The 19,241-nt window shown below is 47.8% G+C and overlaps 2 protein-coding genes across 5 annotated transcripts; one reads left to right on the forward strand and one right to left on the reverse strand.

Moving 5' to 3' along the window:
• Positions 1–4: 4 nt before the first annotated feature.
• On the reverse strand, positions 5–14,900 carry LOC117857574 (phosphoinositide phosphatase SAC7). Of its 4 annotated transcripts, XM_034740333.2 has the most exons (21): positions 14,580–14,720; positions 14,210–14,482; positions 13,159–13,532; positions 12,987–13,078; positions 12,750–12,807; positions 12,044–12,100; positions 11,907–11,940; positions 11,694–11,774; positions 11,422–11,528; positions 11,201–11,287; positions 10,940–11,017; positions 10,577–10,647; positions 10,396–10,494; positions 3,268–3,367; positions 2,696–2,804; positions 2,523–2,595; positions 1,890–1,983; positions 1,433–1,525; positions 1,104–1,170; positions 968–1,017; positions 498–874 (listed from the first exon to the last, which is right to left on the reverse strand). In XM_034740333.2, exons 2-20 carry the CDS (start codon positions 14,412–14,414, stop codon positions 980–982), a joined length of 1,917 nt encoding a protein of 638 aa, XP_034596224.1. In that variant the 5' UTR covers positions 14,415–14,482; positions 14,580–14,720; the 3' UTR covers positions 498–874; positions 968–979. The 4 variants fall into 4 exon arrangements, with proteins under 4 accessions (XP_034596206.1, XP_034596233.1, XP_034596224.1 ...); XM_034740315.2 differs by lacking the exons at positions 498–874; positions 968–1,017 and adding an exon at positions 5–431; XM_034740325.2 differs by having other exon boundaries at positions 498–1,017.
• A 663-nt stretch (positions 14,901–15,563) lies between these two features.
• LOC117857598 (uncharacterized) lies at positions 15,564–18,171 on the forward strand. Its single transcript, XM_034740353.2, has 2 exons — positions 15,564–15,683; positions 15,796–18,171. The coding sequence occupies exon 2, from the start codon at positions 16,930–16,932 to the stop codon at positions 17,908–17,910; it is 981 nt and encodes a 326-aa protein (XP_034596244.1). The 5' UTR covers positions 15,564–15,683; positions 15,796–16,929; the 3' UTR covers positions 17,911–18,171.
• The last annotated feature ends 1,070 nt before the right edge of the window (positions 18,172–19,241 follow it).

Raw genomic sequence — 19,241 nt, forward strand, 5'->3', positions numbered from 1 at the left:
GAACTCAGCGTGTCAAATCACAAATACAAAGCTAATTGCAAAAAGGCATGTTCACTTGGTTTTTACAAATGGGTTCTGTCAAGCAGATCATGACAGCCAGGGCCGCAGGAATTAGAAGTGTGAGAGAGAAGGAAACAAAAGCTTGTTACAAAAAGGAAGAAAGCTTATTACAAAGGGTAAGTGACGTGCAAAAAAAATGCAATACTTAATCTTCACAAACCAATGTGTCGACAAGTTTGATGAATGATGATAATCTAAAAGGCAACTCACGTGGCGAGCCAAATGGTTGCTTTGCACCCATCAATGGCGTGACTGATGAAACCGAGGTCGGTTAGTGAACGTTCGACCATTGGCTTTGACAAAATGTGTGATGCCAATACAAAGACCAGCCCACAGAAGTGACAGCAGCAAGTGGCGAATATCATTCCGGGCTGCAAAGATAATTGAGCAAGTTAGCTGTGTACATCGAGTTACAATTTCGATTAGCCAATATAGTCTGCCTCAGTACTTAAAGGTTAATACATATTACAATAGCTAGAACTTTTACAACATTTATTATAGATTTTGGCTTCACGAATTTTGGGTGTTTAAACATTAAAATAGTACAAAAAAAGATCAATATTGATGCAGTCTAGTTTTTCATCCTCAACTTCACAGCTGTTAGCCACATCTCCTAAATGCCAAAACCAACGCAGATTACATCTCAAGGCTGATTTCATGGGCGCTATAAACACACAATAAATTTTGCCATGTTGACTGGCATTTCATCAATTTGACCATACCCATTACGTTGAATACTGATAGAAGCAATAAAATATAAATGTGTGCAAGTGTTTTCCCATTGGCTGCATTTAGATTTTCATACTCAAACGCACTGCACAAACAAAACATTAAGGTAGAATTAAATAGTAAAGCTCTTTTCCAAAGGGATGAAACAAAATGGAACACTATGGAAAATTTCCTTTACTTAATGCATGGATTAAGTGTGGATTGAAAACAGACAGCAAATGCTTCTTTCTGCCAATTAGAGGAGAGCCCTGATCAGCATAAATTTATAGCAGGACACCCAAAAATATCTGTTTCAGCAGAGTAAGAATCCTTACCATGTCTTAGGGACATCATCATGAACATCATAACTCCCATAACCAATGCAAAAGCAAGGCGAAAGGACTGTAAAGGAAAAATTGTATAAGTTTCGTTCTGTTGGAAAAGATAAGAAACACATTCCAGTAGTTGATCCAGCTGTTTCCCATAAATAAAGACTATATCAAGTGTGTCGAGAGATTGTGTATGCACATGTGCCTAGTCACAACACACCCAGAAGAACATCATAGAAAATGTGAATGATTTCAGAGTAATTTCCATTAGCAATTCAAAATGCGATAACTTCATTTGTAAAGAGAAACTCCAAGCTATAGCAAATTGTACCCACCGCATAATTCTCTAGAAGTCCTCCTTTTCTTGGCACTGCCATGTCTCGACTAACAGATGTCATGTAATGTCCTTGAAGAAGGTCCATGGCATCCTATGTAAGATAATAAATAATTATTAAGGCACTGCCTACAAAACACCTGAGGCAGATATTTTAATTAAAGGTAAATTGGAAGAAATTGAGTTAAAAACATGTAGCTTGCTTGCATGATGTCTGTTAGATTGTGGACAGTGGAGACATTTGCACGGAGTTCTAGAGGATGCATTGATCATATCTATCACCACTCAAATCTATTATACAACATCATGTAAGCTGCCATATCTCAGCATAAATTTCAGCACTTCATTGCTTTGGCTTAAGCCCCACCGGTACTAATATATCATTAACATGACAAATCGACTAAGCTAAGTTATAGAGAGTTGATAGTTGGGGCATCATCGACAAAATCAATGTTTACCTGCTTAGTCCCATCAACAAAGTTATTCAAGTAGTATCTACCAAGTGCATTCCGCAAATCATTCAGAATTCCCTGAGTAGTTCGCTTTCCATACCTAGAGATGAAAACAAATATAAATATGGACAAAGTAGCCTAGGATAAATAATATAATATCACTCATTGTCTTTCATTTTAAAATACCAAACTACAAAACAGAATGAATGTAAATTAACCATTAGTAATCTATGCCATTTACAGAAGAAACTACAGTACTTAATATGCACTCGATCAGTCTAATTGTTAGTCTGGGACCATCTTATATTCTGCACTGACATGTACTGGTATGATGGAGACTTTTCGCCCAATGACTAGCAAAATACATATCAGCTTTACAGTAACCCATTGTTTGGGTCCTGCTGGTATGGAGATTCACTGTAATGGTGGTTATGGAATCTTTAATTATTCATAACCCTAAATCATCTCATAACTACTAAGTTCTAGCTTTGAACAGATTTGAGGTGATAAAGATTACTACTGCTCTTATTTAATGTAAAATTGGAACTTCTGTTCTTGCTGAGAAAGAAAAGGGAGGGACTACAAATATAATAAAAAGCACTTAGAAAGGAAAGTGGAAATTTGTTCAACAGAAATTACCGAACAAAATCTCCCTTCAGAGCAGGAGTTCCAGAGTACTGAATGCTTATTGCATCTCCATGATTTGCCCACACTGAAAACAGGACTCAATTTACTCCAGCAACATTGGTTATAAAAAGGAACAGAAAAATGCAACCAAGAACCCATAGTTAAATGGTAAAGATAACACTCACATATTTTGTAGTTTGTGTCAAAGGCTGGATGATTGCTTATTGTATCATCAACACCAAGAACTTCTATTCGTTGGAGTTGGCTCTCCAGAATTTTTCTCCCAATCATGCTCTATGTAGAGATTGTTAGAATTCAGATATATAAGTGATGGTTGAAGATCATAGAAGGATGCGTCAACAAGAGCACAATGGGCATGGGGTTCTTACTGCATCATGTGTTCTGTTTTTAGAACAAACAAGTTTACAACTTTAACCATATAACAAATATTGAACACGCAGTCCTAAAGTACATCAAAGCATACCCAGTATACCAGTTTGGACATGATTCACAATTCAAAAGAGATATTTTTGCAAGTTCCGCATCTGTTAGATGTACATCTAAATTGTAATAATACTACAATAAAAGGATGAAGGATGCCCTTAGCCAAACAGGAAATCTTTCTCAAGTTGGTTTTGAGAAACAAAAAGGGAAGCCGCTAGGTAACTTGGATGACTAAAATGGCATTGCATAGACATATTTGATTAAGAATAACTGCTGAAGTACATGTGAATGTGATTGCTTTACTTGGATGTACCTGAGTCACATTGGTGCGATCCAAACAGTCTATGCAATTTGTTCTGACAGTGCCAGTCTGCTCCTCAATTTTCTCGTCTTTATCATTTATAAGGAAGTACCTATCAGATAACCATATTAGCAAATCATGTAAAGGAAAGGATACATCCAGAGATGTATGAGTCTTTGCCTCTTTGGAGAAAAAGTATAAAGGAATATATCACTTAAGATATACAGAAAAACCTCACTATACATGACTATAATAAGCCAAAAACAGTATGTTTTTTTTTCTCGAACACGCAGGAGAGCTGCGTATCAATATATTAAGAAGGAGAAAGGGTATAGAACCCGAGCAAACTTACACAGGGTTTTTAGAAACAACCTCAACACCACCACATTAACCAAAAACTATTACACTTCCTTTTTCTAGCCGGTCCTGACCCAAAACTGAACCAGAAAAAACACCTACAAAAAATCGAGCTGTGGTATGAGGGCGAGGAGATGCGAAATTCCTTGAGCCCCAGCCATACCCCACAAGTGCATTTCATCTCTTATGGAAGACAGAACTGCATTCACATCAGGCGGCAGGCCGTCGAAGACACAACGATGGTGTTGGTTCCAAACAGACCAGGCCACCAGAATTATGATGGAGTCAAGACCCTTCTGCACCTGACCATCCACTCTACCGCTCACCCTTGCCCACCAATCATCAAAGGAGGAATCTTCCAACTGAGGAGCTAAAGCCTGCAAGCCGACGCTGTGAAGTATGCTGAACCATACTTGACGGGTGAAGGCACGAGACCAGCAAGTGATTAATTGTATCCTCCTCTTGATCACACAATGAACAGCGCTCAGGGTGAGGTAAATTCCTCTCGGCAAGGCGATCGGCCGTCCAACATCTGTTGTGTGCTACTAGCCACATTAAAAATTTACACTTGCCCGGTGCCCAGCTCTTCCAAATCCTTTCGTAAGGTCTGAATTGAGTGGCACCAATGAATAGAGCTTTATATGCTGATTTTGCTGAATATCTTCCTGAAGCCGAAAAACACCATATGTGCAGGTCTTCTACCTCTGGCTGCAGTACTACCTCAGAGAGCAGATCCCATAGCCCAAGGTATTCAGACAAGACAGCCACTGTGAGTGCCCCTCGTATATCCGCAATCCACCTCATCTCTGTGAGAGCCTCATAAACGGTTCTTTTCTTTGCTCTTTTGGATACAGTGCCAAAGAGGTGGGGGACAAGTTTATCTAGGCTCTGACCATGCAACCACCTGTCTGTCCAGAACAGTGTGTTCTTGCCATTGCCAATTTCTGAAGTGATGGCCACTGAGAAAAACACCTTGACTGAGTGTTGAACTTGAATAGGGAAGATAGCCCACGGCTTGTTAGGTTTTGTTTTCTGCAACCAAAGCCATCTCATTCTGAGAGCCCAACCTAGATGCTGCAGGTGAGATATGCTGAGTCCTACTAGCTCTGGTGGGCGCGTGACCTTGGGCCAAGCCACCAGGCAATGTCCGCCATTCACATCTTTCCTCCCCTTCCAAAGAAAACCTCTTCTGATCTTATCAATGGCTTTAAGGGCCCAAGGTGGGAAGTCCAAAGCCATGATCAAGTATATCAGCATAGAGGTGAGCACAAACTGTACAAGAATTTTTCTCCCTGCTCTTGTTAACAAATAAGCCTTCCAACCAGGAAGTTGGTCTGCTATTCTGTCGATGATTGGTTGGATTTGAGCCCTTGTCAATTTTTGCAGGGAGAGGGGTACTCCCAGGTATTTGCAGGGAAACTCCAGCAACTGGCAGGGGAGATGTTCTTGTATTGTTTCCTTGTCTTCATCTATACATTGAATTGGTAGTACATTACTCTTCTGTATATTGGTCTTCAGTCCCGAGGCTTCCCCAAAAAGATGTAACAGATCCAATGTGATACCAATGTCATTAGCTGAAGGCCGGAGAAATATCACCACATCGTCTGCATAAAGGGATATCCGATGCTGCAAGGCCCTTCTAGCAAGAGGTTGTAGTATTTCTTCCTCAGAGGCCTTTTTCACCATGTAGCACAAGACATCCATGACCAAGATGAATAACATTGGGGACAGAGGATCACCCTGTCTAAGACCCCATCGATGTAAAATTTTCTCTCCAGGAGTACCATTGAGCAGCACCTGTGTGGATGAGGAGGCTAGAAGTCCACTAATGATGTCACACCATATCGGCCCAAAGCCCAATTTTTTCATGACTTCCAACAAAAAAGACCATGACACTGAATCAAAAGCCTTTGTTATATCAAGTTTCAGCAAGATCCGGGGTTGTTTCTGTTGATGGAGAAAACGTGCAGTTTGTTGGACTAGCATGAAGTTATCCTGTATGAAACGACCTTTAATGAATGCACTTTGATTGGGGGAGACCATCTGGTCCAGCCGACTTGCCAATCTGTTAGCTAAGATTTTTGTGATGAGTTTGGCGAGTGAATGAACCAAGCTTATCGGTCTGAAATCTCTGATGCTTGTGGCCTTTTCCTTCTTTGGCAGGAGGGTGATGTAGGCTGAGTTCAACAGATCAAAATTCCCCAATGTTCTGCTCCATATGGCTGAAATTGCTGCCGTCACATCCACTTTGATGATAGGCCAACATGCCTTGTAGAAGTTTCCAGTGAATCCGTCAGGCCCTAGGGCTTTATCAGAAGGTAGCGCACTGGTGGTCCTCCACACTTCCTCTTCAGAGAAGGGAGCCTCTAATTCAGATAAGTCAAGGTGTGGCATATTCAGCTCCTCCAAGTTAACAGTGAATTCACGGTCTAAGCTCTCTCCCAGGAGGTTGCTGTAAAAATCATATATGTTTCTCTCTTTTTCCTCATGGCTTGTGAGTACCAGCCCATCATCAGAGGTGAGTTTACTGATAAAATTCTTCCGCTTGCGGTGCCTAGCATGCAAGTGGAACAAGTCTGGATTAGCATCTCCATCTGACAGCCAATTAATACGAGAACGACTTCGCGCTATTGTGCGCTGCAGCGATGAAAGGGCTAAGGAATGTATCTTGAGCTGATAGCGCAACCAAAGTTCCTGACTAGAGAGGGAGCGTGCGTCTTGTGCAATTTCAAGCTGATGTAGCACCTCCCTGGCAAGACCAAGCTGAGAATTGACATCCCAACCTTTTTGTTGCTCCAACTTTGCAGGCCTTTGACAGTACCTCTGAACTTCTTGGATAAGGTGTCAAAAGGGCAAGCAGTTGGTGGAACAGAGGTCCAGGCAGCTTCCACTGTCTCCTGAAAACCATCCAGCTAGGTCCAGAATCCTTCAAAATGAAAGCGAGCTTTCCCAGGCTTGATGTCATTGAGACCAAGGAGGAGCGGACAATGATCAGAGCCATCAGTCGCAGCACTCTGCAACAGGCTATTTGGGAATGTCTGTTCCCAGTCAGTAGAGCATAGAACTCTGTCTAACCTGACCAGGGTAGGGGATTCCTATTGATTGGACCAGGTGAACTTCCGACCATGGAGTGGTAAGTCATGCAACACCATATCATTGATAAGGCGACGAAATCTACCCATCATTGCTCGGTTCAGGTTTCCATTGTTTTTATCTTCAGCTTTTACAATAAGGTTGTAGTCACCAAGAACTAGCCATGGCCCTTGACAGACAGCCCTCACGTCCCTTAATTCTTGAAGGAAAAGCATCTTGTTCTCATCTCCTTGAGGTCCATACACACACGTGAGCCACCAAGTTGGCCCGTTGGCTGGACTGAACTGAACCGATGCACAAAAATTCTCCACTTGAGTAGCAGCAGCAGGGCCAAGAGAATGGCGTCACGCCACTAGAATCCCTCCACTGGCTGCGATTGAAGGAAGCTCCACATGATAAGAGAAATCAGATCCAAGCATTGAGAGAAGGGTTCCACGGGGGATCACATTCATTTTTGTCTCCTGGATACAAACAATATCGACCTTTGATGAATTAACAAGAGTTCGAACAGAATCTTGGCGCGCCCTTGAGTTGAGACCCCGAACATTCCGACAGAGAATATTTGACGGATTCCGACAGAGAATATTTGACGGATTCATGATCAGGGTCACCATCAGCCCAGCTAGCGGCTTGTGGAGAGTGCACGGCACACTGAGCCATGACTCTGCTCTTTGGTGGTGTAGTACCAGGGTCTTCAGACGACCACACCGCTTCCAGAATGGGAGACCAGGTACTGGCCTCGACCATACCAGAGGGTTGGGACGTTGGGCCGCTTCCAGCGAGGGTGTCCGCACTACCGTCAGATTCATCTTGGGCCCTGAGGGGTGAAGGTCCCACTGGTTCTGCATCAGGCCCATCCGGATTAGCTTTGAGCCCTTCAGAGGTATTCTCATCTTCAAAATTATCGTGCGGCACATTTGTTAATGTAGCCGTCACCTTTTCACTAATTCTGGGCGCACATGGGCTGACCGCTTGGGCCAACAAGCCCACATTGAATGCACTTGCACGCTGGGCGCGATCCGCGAGGGGCGAGGCCGACACTGACGCCTCGCGCTTCGGGCCAAGCCAGCCGCCGTCCGCGGGGTAACCGGTGGAGAGACCCCTTCAGGCGAAGCGGAAGCTGTCGGGTCTTGAATGTCATCGAGCGGAGCTGATCCGTCACGCAGGAGGACCCCCGAGGATGCGGGGGCCCCATCTTGCGGCGCCCCATGGGCGATTTCCGCTGGATGTGGCCCCAGCAGCGCATGCGCTGATGTCCGGTTGCCCCTAGAGGGCGACGTTGAAGCACCAGTCGTCGACGCCGACGGTGACCTTTGCCGCCGCCGCCACCTATGACGGCGCCGCCCCTCGTCATCAGCCGAAGGCGGGAAAGGAGGATCTTTGGGCCTTGGTAGCATATCAAGAGCGGCAACGACGGAGACCGTAACCGGGTAAATTAGTGCGCTTCCCAGGTTGAAGATCATCAGCCATCATTGCAGGTTCCACAATTTCGAGCTCCATCTCCAAGGGGAAATTGGATGGACTAGAACACCAGGCAACCACCCGGAAGGAATCTCGACGATCAGCAGTGTCAGGATGGATGCCACAGATCCAGAAGTACTCGTTGAGGAGGAGCTCTGCCATTGATAGTTCCCAGGCGTGAGCCGAGATGCCTTGGATGTCGACCTCGACGACGGACGGTAGAGACGCCGCCGTGGACTGTAGAAAACGTGTCCATCGCATAACATGTAGCCTGATTGAGGAGGTGATGATCAATCGGCCGCCGTCGTATACCCTCTCCATCATCTCTGCGGTCAGCAAGATCAAGAGGAACCTAGCCGGCCCAAAACACTAGGGGGCCAGCGAGGTTACCTCGATCTCAAACCTACCAGCAATGGTGGTCAGAATGGAATCTGCACTACCGTTGAGCACAGAGACGACCAGAGCGCGAGCGGTGAGGCCATCCTCCCTTTGCAAAATGCTGGCAGAGCGATCCAAGATCCGCCGTGGCTTCAAAACTCGACCGCCAGACCAATGGATGACGCAGACAAGGCTCACCCAAGTCTGGAGCAGAAGGTTGATGAAGACAGACGTAGGAGCGATAGCCAAGGCCACGGCAACGAAAACAGCGTGTCCTCGACCGGCAGTCTGCCGCACGGTGGCCTGGAGAGAAGCAATTGAAGCATCTTCCCCTTAGGTCCGCCGGGACTGGCCTGCGGGGATGCTCCAGACGCTTGCGCACCTAACGATCCTGACGATTCACCATCTTCGTCCAGCTGCCGGCTTTTGGAATCTGCACCGCGTGCCTTATGGTGCGCCCCTCGGTATGTAGGACAATACGAGGCGCCGCCCGCGGAGCACCGCCCGAGACTGCAGCTGAGGCCATCTGGTGCGTCGCAACACCAGAAGCCTGCGAGGCCGCCACAAGAGGTGTGCCCGCAAGGAGGACGTCCTTGAACGAGGGGAGGATGTCGCCGCTGGACTCGTAGGAAGACGGGGAGCTGTCAGTCCACCTCTGGGCCTTGGAGCAACCTACAGTGACGTAGGTAGGGGCTATGGGGGTGAGGAGGGGCTCTCTCGGCACCAGGGGAGAAGAAGAAGCCACACAGGAGGAGAGCACGACAGTGGGGGTGGCCGCCGAGCCCGGAGTAGGTGACAGCGTGGGGCTGGTGGAGGGGAGGGCGCCGGGGAGGGGAAGGGGCAGGGGAGGGGAAAGGATGCAAGCCATAGCCAAAAACAGTATGACTAAGACATTGTGACTGAATGCACTTCACTTTTCCTGCTTAGCCAGGACCTCGAATAAAAATGGCATACCTAGTGTTGAAAGCTCCTACACAAGGTGGGGTTTGGGAAAGGGAATTTGTAGGCAGCCTTAGAGCAAGACCAGCATATATTTTCTTAGCATAGGCTAACGCTGTACACATTAGAGGGTGTTAAGTTTGGGCAAAACGCTCCAGCATCTTAGCTCCCTTTAGAATTCCAAGATGGGACCTACCAACTATAAACTATATTTTCCCTTTCATCAACACAGGAGCTGTGCAGAGGAGATGGATGCGGAAAAAGAGGTAGAGTAATTTTCTATTGCTTGGCAGCAGATGCTCAACTTGGCACCTGAGGCTAGCGGAGCACTGATTGAAAATTCTACTCCAGCGTATAGCAGCCCCTCCATCCCATCCTCTCTCCTGCTAGCACCACCTAAAACTACACGCTGGAGCTACTTTACCCTCATTTTGCGAGGAGGCTCATTCAAACCCTGGAACTCCAGGCCACAAGTGGAGAGACTATCACTGTGTCAGGCCCATGCTTCAGCCAGGAACTCAAATACCAATAATAAAATCTATAAATTAGGTCCTTAATGCATCTGCACTAGCGCTCCTCAAGGTTCGAAGCAATATCTGAAGTGACAACATGCAAGATTTGATAGCGTTGGCTTCAGTAGAAAAGTTCATTCTGTATCAGGCTGAGTTAGCACAAATTCAACCAGACCACAAGATTAAAGAACTAATGATCCCCTCGAGCACAAGTTCCTATGCAGTTGGTTTTTGCATGAAGATTTGATGTGCAACTGGTGGTTGCCTGTTAGATCAAAGTATAATTGGTGGCTGATTTGGCTCCCGATATAACAATGTTCCTTTGACAAATAGGCAGCAAGATCGTACAAAATGATAAATGGTATGAGATGGGGTACTACTATATCAGCTAGCAACATACCTATGTTTCCTAAGATAGTCCTTGATCTGATCATACAGCTGAGAAAGGCGTTCAAAGTGAACGTGTCCGCAAACTCGGTGGAAGTCAAAGTGCACATATCTGCAAGACATGCAAACATACTTAGCACAACATTACACGATAGGAGCAGTGAGCAGTCCACAGCGGAGAAAGAAATTGTCACCTTAAATCTTCACTGAGAATAGGTTCGATAGATTTTGCATATCTTTCACGGAGACGACCTTCACCTCCACCCTGAATATAGAAATCAAACAAAAATGAACATCACATGGATGATAGAACAAAGACAATAAGCAAGCACTATAAGGGTAGATGGTAAAGTATATATGTTCAAGCAAAATGGCCAATCTGTTAGTAGACACTCACTGCTTGAACAAATCAGTATACTACTGCATGCAACATAAGTAGGAACGAATAACTGTATTGCAATTTAAAATATGTCCACTTGGGAAGTACTCCTGACTTTCTTAATTTTGGAAACTCATAACACTAATGTTAGTTCAAGGTCCAAGAGCAGTGTACTTACTGTATTGACAAGATCAACAGCCAAGACAGCTCCATATTTCTTTTGCAAATCATGAAAGTGCCGCTCAAGCACACGAGGCTGAACAACAGAAACCAAGATAGAGTTATGACAAAATAAAATAATGAACACACTTTGCATGCTTGCATTCTAGAGTATCTACTAGCTAAGCTAAGTAAGAATATCATACAATTTCATGAAAACATAGTGCCATTATAGCACCAAGGTAAAGAACAAAACAAGGAATGGTATAAGCGAGCTCACCGCCTCCTCTTGTCTAACTATGTCAAAGCTAGGTTTATATGTCAAATCAACAATCTGCTCCCACAAGAATGGCATAGAACCTCGAACCTGCAAAACATATAATTTGTCAAGTTATTTGGAAAATTTATATAACAGCAAACTAATTAAGACTGAAGCAAAACATAGAAGTGAGGCAACCAAAAAACAATAGTGTTGATTTCAAATTGTGTGAAGAAACCTACTTGTACATACGATGCTGTAAATCCTTTTGACTGCATTATCTGCTCTGATTCAACAAAGTTTGCAGCATAACCCTCTGCATCAGCTCCTCGTCTCCACATCCGAGTACCTTTAGAAAAACTCATGAAGTATCATTCGATCATAAACCATTGAGTTTCATGAAAATAAGAAGAAATGATGCAGTTAAAACTGACCATGCACAATGCATATATTTACTAAAATATTAATGAAAGAAAAAATGTGGAAAACTTATTTGATGCCTAAGAACCCTCACCTATCCTCCGTGTGCACCTACGTGCAATCAGGGTCACATTTACCTTTTCTGACCCAACTTCTGCATGGATGTTTTGAAAACCTGATATTTAGTTAAGTTCCATAAATTTACAATAAAACATGGCCCACAGAAAAGTTGAACCAAAATTTGATAGAAAACATCTTATAACTCTAGTAGAGGCCTAGTTAAAATGTCATGATATGCCAAGGATACTGCCTTGAATTACTGGCAATAAGTACTGGTTCAGCTGTCAAGGGAGAAAGAAGCAATCAGAATAAATTGTAGATATGTCAGCTCTGAACTCCAAAGTAAAATGAACTAAGGGCCACCTAAAGATATATTAATCTTACCCTGTTCTCAATTAGAGGTTCCAACAAGTAACTGTTCCATAGAAATCTTGGTTCTGCCTGAAAAGAGTTACGTTCTTTGATCAGTAATTGTAGTTAGAAAAGCACAAGATAGTAACGCTGAGCACTGATGGTCAACCCAACAGAGATATATAGCATATTTCTTTTTTTTTCCTCAAGCCAAAAAGGCCAAAATGGCCAGGTACAAGCGCGCGCACGCATGCCACACACCACACGCACACCCACCCACCCACACACACACACACTCGCACCTATATTTCTGTTCACGGAGCTCAATATGAGAAGGTACTTTGTTAAGGCTTATAACCTATTTTACGGACTATCTTTCTCTGTTCTCACACCATAAAAGTTCTACCAAACTAATACACACATTATCCATGTTGAGCGATCGGTTACTTAGAATTATCTTGTAATTTGCAGCACGCTACTAAATTCATTAGCCATTACCAATATCAGATGGCAAACTTCGAGACAAGTGCACATGGACAGTGCAAAGTATGTTGCCAATGAATAGTCAGGATAGGTGACATTCTATGTAATACTAAAGTAGTAACTATCAAAGGCAACCCAGTAGTACATGTACCGGTGAGTGTAAGCGGCAGAGGCTAGCATATGACAAGATAAAGTGGACAAAGATAAAGACTTCTGTAAGCAAAATCTGGCATTAGAAATGGAGAAAAAAGCAAACCTGTCTCCAAAGGGGAAGTGATTTATACTCATCACCAAGATCATGTAGCCTCTGTGCACTGCATTGGAACAGACAAAGATAAGCCTGTGGATTAATACAAACAACACAGGGAAAATTCAAAGTACTAAATTAATTGAGACCATGCATGTTCCATTATGACTTCTTTATGCATTCAAAAGCTCAATGCTTCAAGGATGAAACTCAAGAATGTAACTGACAATGTTATAAGATACTCACGAGAGTGTTAAGTTGATATCATAGGAGAAGTGAAGGCCAATAGTCCTCTCTGCAGCATCCAGGAGTTCCGAGAATTCAGTTTCCATTTTTTTCTGCCAACAGCATATTTGAATGCTCAAATGGAATATTGATAGCAACAACATAACGGGTTACAAAAGAAGCAATGTCAGACCTGTTCAGCAGAAGTTGTGTTAAGTGCATTATTGCAGGGAAGAACCTTTAGTCCTGTCACTTTAAAAATTGCATGTCCCAAGTAGGATCCCACACAATCACGGTCTGTGATCACCAGAAAATATGATCCAACTGCAAGTTTGAGCACTCCTATCACACCATAAACTGTTTGAACTTTAGGGGTTGATGATCCACGTGGTGGCAACGCTTCAACCAGATTCATTGTTCCATTGGCTCGGCTAACTGACAAGTACAAGTCAGCAAGGCCATCAATTGGTTCAAATACATAGCTGTCAGGAAACTCCCAAAGTCTCAGCCTTGTATGAAGTTTAGATGAAGGGCTTGCATCATTTGTCCCACCCATGACTGGATAACCTGAAATAATTGGTGATAATGATGCTAATAAGAGCAATAATGACATGACTAGATTTTCATTTAGAGTACCAGTCAAATTTATTTAAAAAACTATTATGCATACCGAGATACTTGGAACAAAGAGGTAAACATATTAAAGTGGATATACTTTTGACACTTGACCATTTCATTACATCTAAAATAAAAAAATATATAATAATGTTGAAAAGCCAGCAAACGACATACTGAACTACATGGCAATGACAAGTTGCTCGATAGCCTGCCTTTTGTTTTCTACCTTCTTCCCTTTGCTCCAAATATTTCTCCCATTTCCATACTTGCTGCTATATCTCTATCTAGTCTCTTCCCATTATCTATTCTTTTAAATGCTCTTCACCTGCCTTCACATTTTACCATACCGTGTAACATGTCCAGACTATATCTGATGGAAATGCAAAGCTAGCTATATGTTTGGAGTCGAAACTCAAAAATACTTGTGGGGATGTAATTAGCACAGAACATATTGCCAGGGAGATTATGAAACTGGAATTTATCTTAATTAAACATTAACAATAGAAATGCCAGGGCTGTAGTGGCAATCATCAGAGCAAAGGCTACTGGAACTTTGCAACACAAACAAACATGAGTATTAAGGCTCCAACCGCCATCCCCAACAGAAAAAACAAAAATAGTCGAACCTTCAGCATGGGCAACTGTAAGATAGCCACGAGCATGCGCACAGCCGAACAAGTGGCCTGTATCTGAGCAGCGAAGACGAGGTCTACCACGATTCCGATTAAATTGACGAGATCTACTGGCCTGGATCCTGCTATTAAGATGATTCGCGCGAGCCGGGCGGGCTGGAAGGACGCATCCTGAAACTAGAGCAGCACCGGTGGCCATTGGCCCATAGCCCGGATATCTCGCATCGGAGATCTCGGGCCACGAGGAATCTGAATGTTTGTGTTATCCTATACAGGTTGTTGGGAGGAGACAGATCAGGATCAGCTGAGCAGAGAATCGAGTAACAACGAATTTGTCAAAGATGCAAAGACATGCGCTGCTTGCCTTATTCAGAAAATCCGAGTTGAAATCGCGAGTTTCCGATCGATCAGGGAGATGGACAGAACTCTCGCAGATCAATTAATTTCGTAAACTTAAGCGGCGTGGCGTCCGCCCCGCGCCCCCCGCCCACTGCGTTCGAAGTTGGAACCCCTCCGTCCGCGCCCCGATCTTAAACGATAGTTGCAGTCAGGTTGCAGGAGGATCGAGCGCTTACCGCGGCAATGAGAAGCTCCTCCGGCTGCAGCTGGGTGGTTGTCCGGGATCGCTGGCCGTCGCTGGAGCGGGGCGGCGACTCTTCCTTCGAGGCGACGCGGAGTTAGAACGTGGGGCCTACAGAAGAAGAGGAATAAGAGCACCTCCAAAAGAATCTTTATCCTACCCCAAATTGTTTAGGGAGAAAAAAAATAAAAAAAAACATCCAACAGGTCCCCAAACTAGACGCTAAAACAGAGCCGCGTCCTTCCTCCCCCAATCGCCCCCTTCCTCCGCGCGCGAGGCAGGAAGCTCTGCGGCGGCGGAGGGACGGCAGGGAGGGGGGGGGGGGGGGGCGCGGGGGCGGCAGCGACGGCGTCCTGTTGGCCGCGACGACGGAGGCCGCGCCCGCTGGTGGAGCCTCTCGCCGACCGTCTACACCATCGCGCGACGGTCCCTGTTCTCGGAGGCGTCGGCGGGGCAAGCGGCGGTAGGCGGGTTGCTCGTCCTCAGGCAGGTGGAAACAGGCGGATGGGAAAGTTAAAATTCCAACATTCCCTTCAATGGATTTTTAAAGGTGGGTAGTAAAATCGATTCGCAACGGATGAAGGAAGCTTCTAGTGCGAGCGATTGAAACGAAACTCAACATGCCTGACGAATTTGGCCGGCAAGTATCAGGTGGCCAACGGGAGGTCCTTCGGCGGCGCGAGCTTCCTGCGAGCGGACGCGCCTGGCTGGCAGCCGCGCGAGCTCCCTCCGCGGGCGGCCGCGCCTGCTCCTCCCGCGGGCAGCCCTGCTCCTCCGACAGTGCCCGAGGCTCGCGTTGCCTCGATTTGGATCCACGGACGGGGAAAATGGAAAGAACAGAGGAAGAAGAAGATCGGGAAATGGAGGCTGACACGCGGATCCCACAAGGTAGGCAGATAACGCAGATAATGGTGTTACAGTAAAACCTGTTTTGAAATATTATTTGAAATATTGAAGGTCAGTTATTAACGATTTTTTAGAAAAAAAATTTTTGAGGCAGCTGGAGTTGCTCTAAGGTTGATGAGCACGATCTGCTTGTCCTCCTGCATGCGGGCCCCGCCCGGTCTGCGCACTGGCTGACTACTCGCCTCGGAGATAAGAAGCTAGCTGGGCTGGGATGACCATAGGTACAGCGCCAGCCCAATACGAATGGAGCCGAGTCCATTGGACCCGAGAGATTGCTCTAGGCCCAACTCAGCGTTTTTCCTCGAGCTGACAGACAACGTTCCTCGAGCCGGCCGGCGGCGAGGCCAAACCCGATGGGGCGAGACGGCAGCTGGCGGCGTCGTGACGGCTGCTTGAATCTGGAGAGTCACCTTCGCAGCCTCGCGTCGGTCGGTGTGAACGCCACTCGTGACTTGAGGTGCTGAGCTGACGATCCCCGCAGTCTCGGCGGTGAACGGTCGGCGTCGGAGACACCTGCGCGCCAGCCCGGGCGGCCGACGGCTGTACCCCTAGCGAAGCATCCACCGATACACACGTCCCTCGGCCCGTGCCGGATGCTACTGTACCTGTACGCATGCGCGTCCAGGGGATCAGGCGCGGGGCACCCACAACCAGCCAAGAGCCACCTGCGCTGCGCAGGTCCATTACTCTGCTCGTCGGCCGCCAGGCTGGCTGGCTGCCTGGCATCAGGAATTCAGGACATGTCTGCGTAGTGCGTACACACAGGCACACAGCTACTCCTACACCCGGACCCCCACTGTCACTTCACGTAATCCACCGTCCGAGTCACCACGGGCCCTGCCAGGTCGGAAGAGAAGCTTCCATGGACTGGCTGGTCTGGCTGGCTGCCGCGCAGATGGCAGGCGGCGCGGCATGATGCAAGCAACCTCCAAGTGCGTGCGTGCGCGCCCACACGAGGCGACACGCGCGGGCCGCCGTACGCTGTTCAGCTTCCTGCAGGCTGCAGCCCGATAACTAACCAAACCCCTCTCCTGGCTCCTGCTGTGTCACCAGCACGGTCCCGGTCGCGATCATCTCGCTCGCCCACTCATCTCGTAGCCAGCCTTATCGTCAGAGCCGGGCAGGAGCGGCGAAAGCTAAGGCGCAGCAGCGAGCGGGTACAACAGCGGGCACAGCGCGCCGCGGGGCCGTCACGACTCGCGCGCGAGAGAGCGAGCGAGAGAGGGCGATGGAGGACGACGACGACTTCACCTTCCCCACCGTAGTCGCCGCCGCGCCTGCGCCGGCGCCGACGGAAGGGCAGCTCGGCGCGCCACGGCCGGTGGTGCAGCTGCTCCATCATCAGCTCCCGGTTCCCGACCTCGCCGCGGCCTCCACGCTCTGGCCGTTCGCGGGCTCTCCGAAGGCGACTGCCGCGCCGCCGTCGTCACCGGCGCACGTGGCCGCGGACGAAGAGGAGGAGGCTCGGGTGTCAGGAAGCAGCGGACGAGAGGAAAAGCAGCGCGCCGAGGCGGAGGCAGAGGCAGAGGAGGAGGAAGTGCGTCGTGCCGCCGCTGACGAGGAGAGGATGGACCTGCTGTGGGAGGGCGCCACCACCGCCACCGCAGCGCCGGCGACGCAGCCAACGGGGAGCGGGGCCGTGCACGCAGAGCCGCCGCCGAAGCCAAATCCACGCGGCGCCTGGCACGCAGAGCCGCCGCCGAAGCCGAAGCCGAAGCCGAAGCCATATCCACGCCGCGCCGCCGACTCGGACGACGACGACAAGAAGCGCGCCGCGGCCGTGGCGGACGCGGAGAGGATGGACAAGCTGTGGGAGAGCTTCAACGAGGAGCTCCTCCTCCTGCGGCGCCACGCCCGCTCCAAGTCCGCCGCCGCAGCCGGTCACCCCGCGGGCGGCCTCGGCCCGGCGGCCGACCGCTGGTACCTCTGCAACTACCCGCCGTCGGACGCCGAGTCGGAGGAGACGGCGGCGTCCTCCCCCGCGGAGCGGCGCGGGTACGGGTGCGCGCCCACGATGCTGCGGGCGTCGTCGCGCGCCGGCGGGGCGGGCCAGTTCTGCGGCGGCAGCAGCAGCAGCAGCCCACGCGGCGGCCGCGGGGCGGCGGCCGGGTGGGCGCTGCTGCTCAGGCTCTTCCGGAGGCTCTTCGCCGTCGACAAGGCGCCGGCGCCGGCGCCGTCCCGCAACCACGGCAGCATCTACGTGCCGTGACCTACCATGATGCTCCGCCGATCCATCAAGTTTGCAGAGAATTTTACGTGCGGCAATTACAGTTTCTTTTTCCTGGTCAAGAAAAGGTGAAAAACTAGCTAGGTGTGATGAGTTTAACCAAGTGCTTTGTATGTACCACTCCATGAACACAAGAGTTAGAGCTGAGTAAATATCTACAAGAGAATCAGAGACGAAGATCCTTTTGTGGTGATTAATTGAAGGAAAGGGCCGGAAACATATACTCTGGCATTACATCGCTAATTGTTCTGTCATGGTACAAAACCAAAGCAGCTACCCACTCAACAGTGGAGCATTATTGATTCGATCTGTACTAACAACAAAGAAAGTGCCTCCTTTAGTCTAATTTTGCCCCAGTGCAACAAGTAGTGTAGTGGTAGCTCAACTAAGGAGTGAGAAAGAGATGCACACTCTCAAAAGCCAAAACAAAATAAAAAAAAATTATGCCATGTGTGTCATGTAGTATGAATGATTCCCATGCACTGGAGTGGCAAAGGGACGGAGGCGGGCGGGGGGGGGGACAGCGACAGCCAACGACCGGCCTGATCGCGACGGCGGAGCTGTGCGTTTAATTCTACGGCGGCTTCACCCGCCAGCCAAAAGCTCCGCAGGCAGTGGGCCGCCGCCGGCGACAGCACACGCCGGGGCCGGCCGGGCCAGCGCGCGTGGATTAGCTAGTGGGATCTCGGCGACCACCGATCGGGCATCGCTTTGCTGTGCGGCCAGTCAAAGTGCTGCTACATGGAGGCAGGTGAAGCGATGCTGCTGCATTTGCTGCGACGACAGCCTAGCGAATGGTTTATCCACGCCGTACGTGTCGGGGGGGGGGGGGGGGGGGGGGGGGGGGGGGGGGGGACGGACGTACGATATACGACCAACTGTTACGGGAGAGTTACCTCTTGTGAGTGTTGAACTAAGAATTAATGTTACGGGAGACCCTAGAGTTACCGTCGTTACATGACTTGCCACCATGGTAAAATATGCTCGGTAGCATATATGTGAGCATACATGCATAGAATTAACAAGTCCATGCACCTGGTTGCACGTTTTGTAACTTGTTGAATTAACATAATATACGAGTAGTAGGTGTGGTTTATTTGTCTTTATAAGCCCCAAAGTACATCCCATGATAGGGCTACACTTATGTAGTCACAGTACTGGAATTCTCCGGTATTTCCGAGAGTTTGAATTACTATGGAAAAGGATAGAAAATAACAGGACCGATTTTTTTAGGGAAAGTTTCCTACGGATAACTTTTTTTTTGAACGGAGAACTTTGATGAGAAAAGGAACATTATCGTAGGATGTGTTGGG

Source organism: Setaria viridis, chromosome 1 (assembly GCF_005286985.2).
Source record: "Setaria viridis chromosome 1, Setaria_viridis_v4.0, whole genome shotgun sequence".
Taxonomy (NCBI): Eukaryota; Viridiplantae; Streptophyta; class Magnoliopsida; order Poales; family Poaceae; genus Setaria; species Setaria viridis.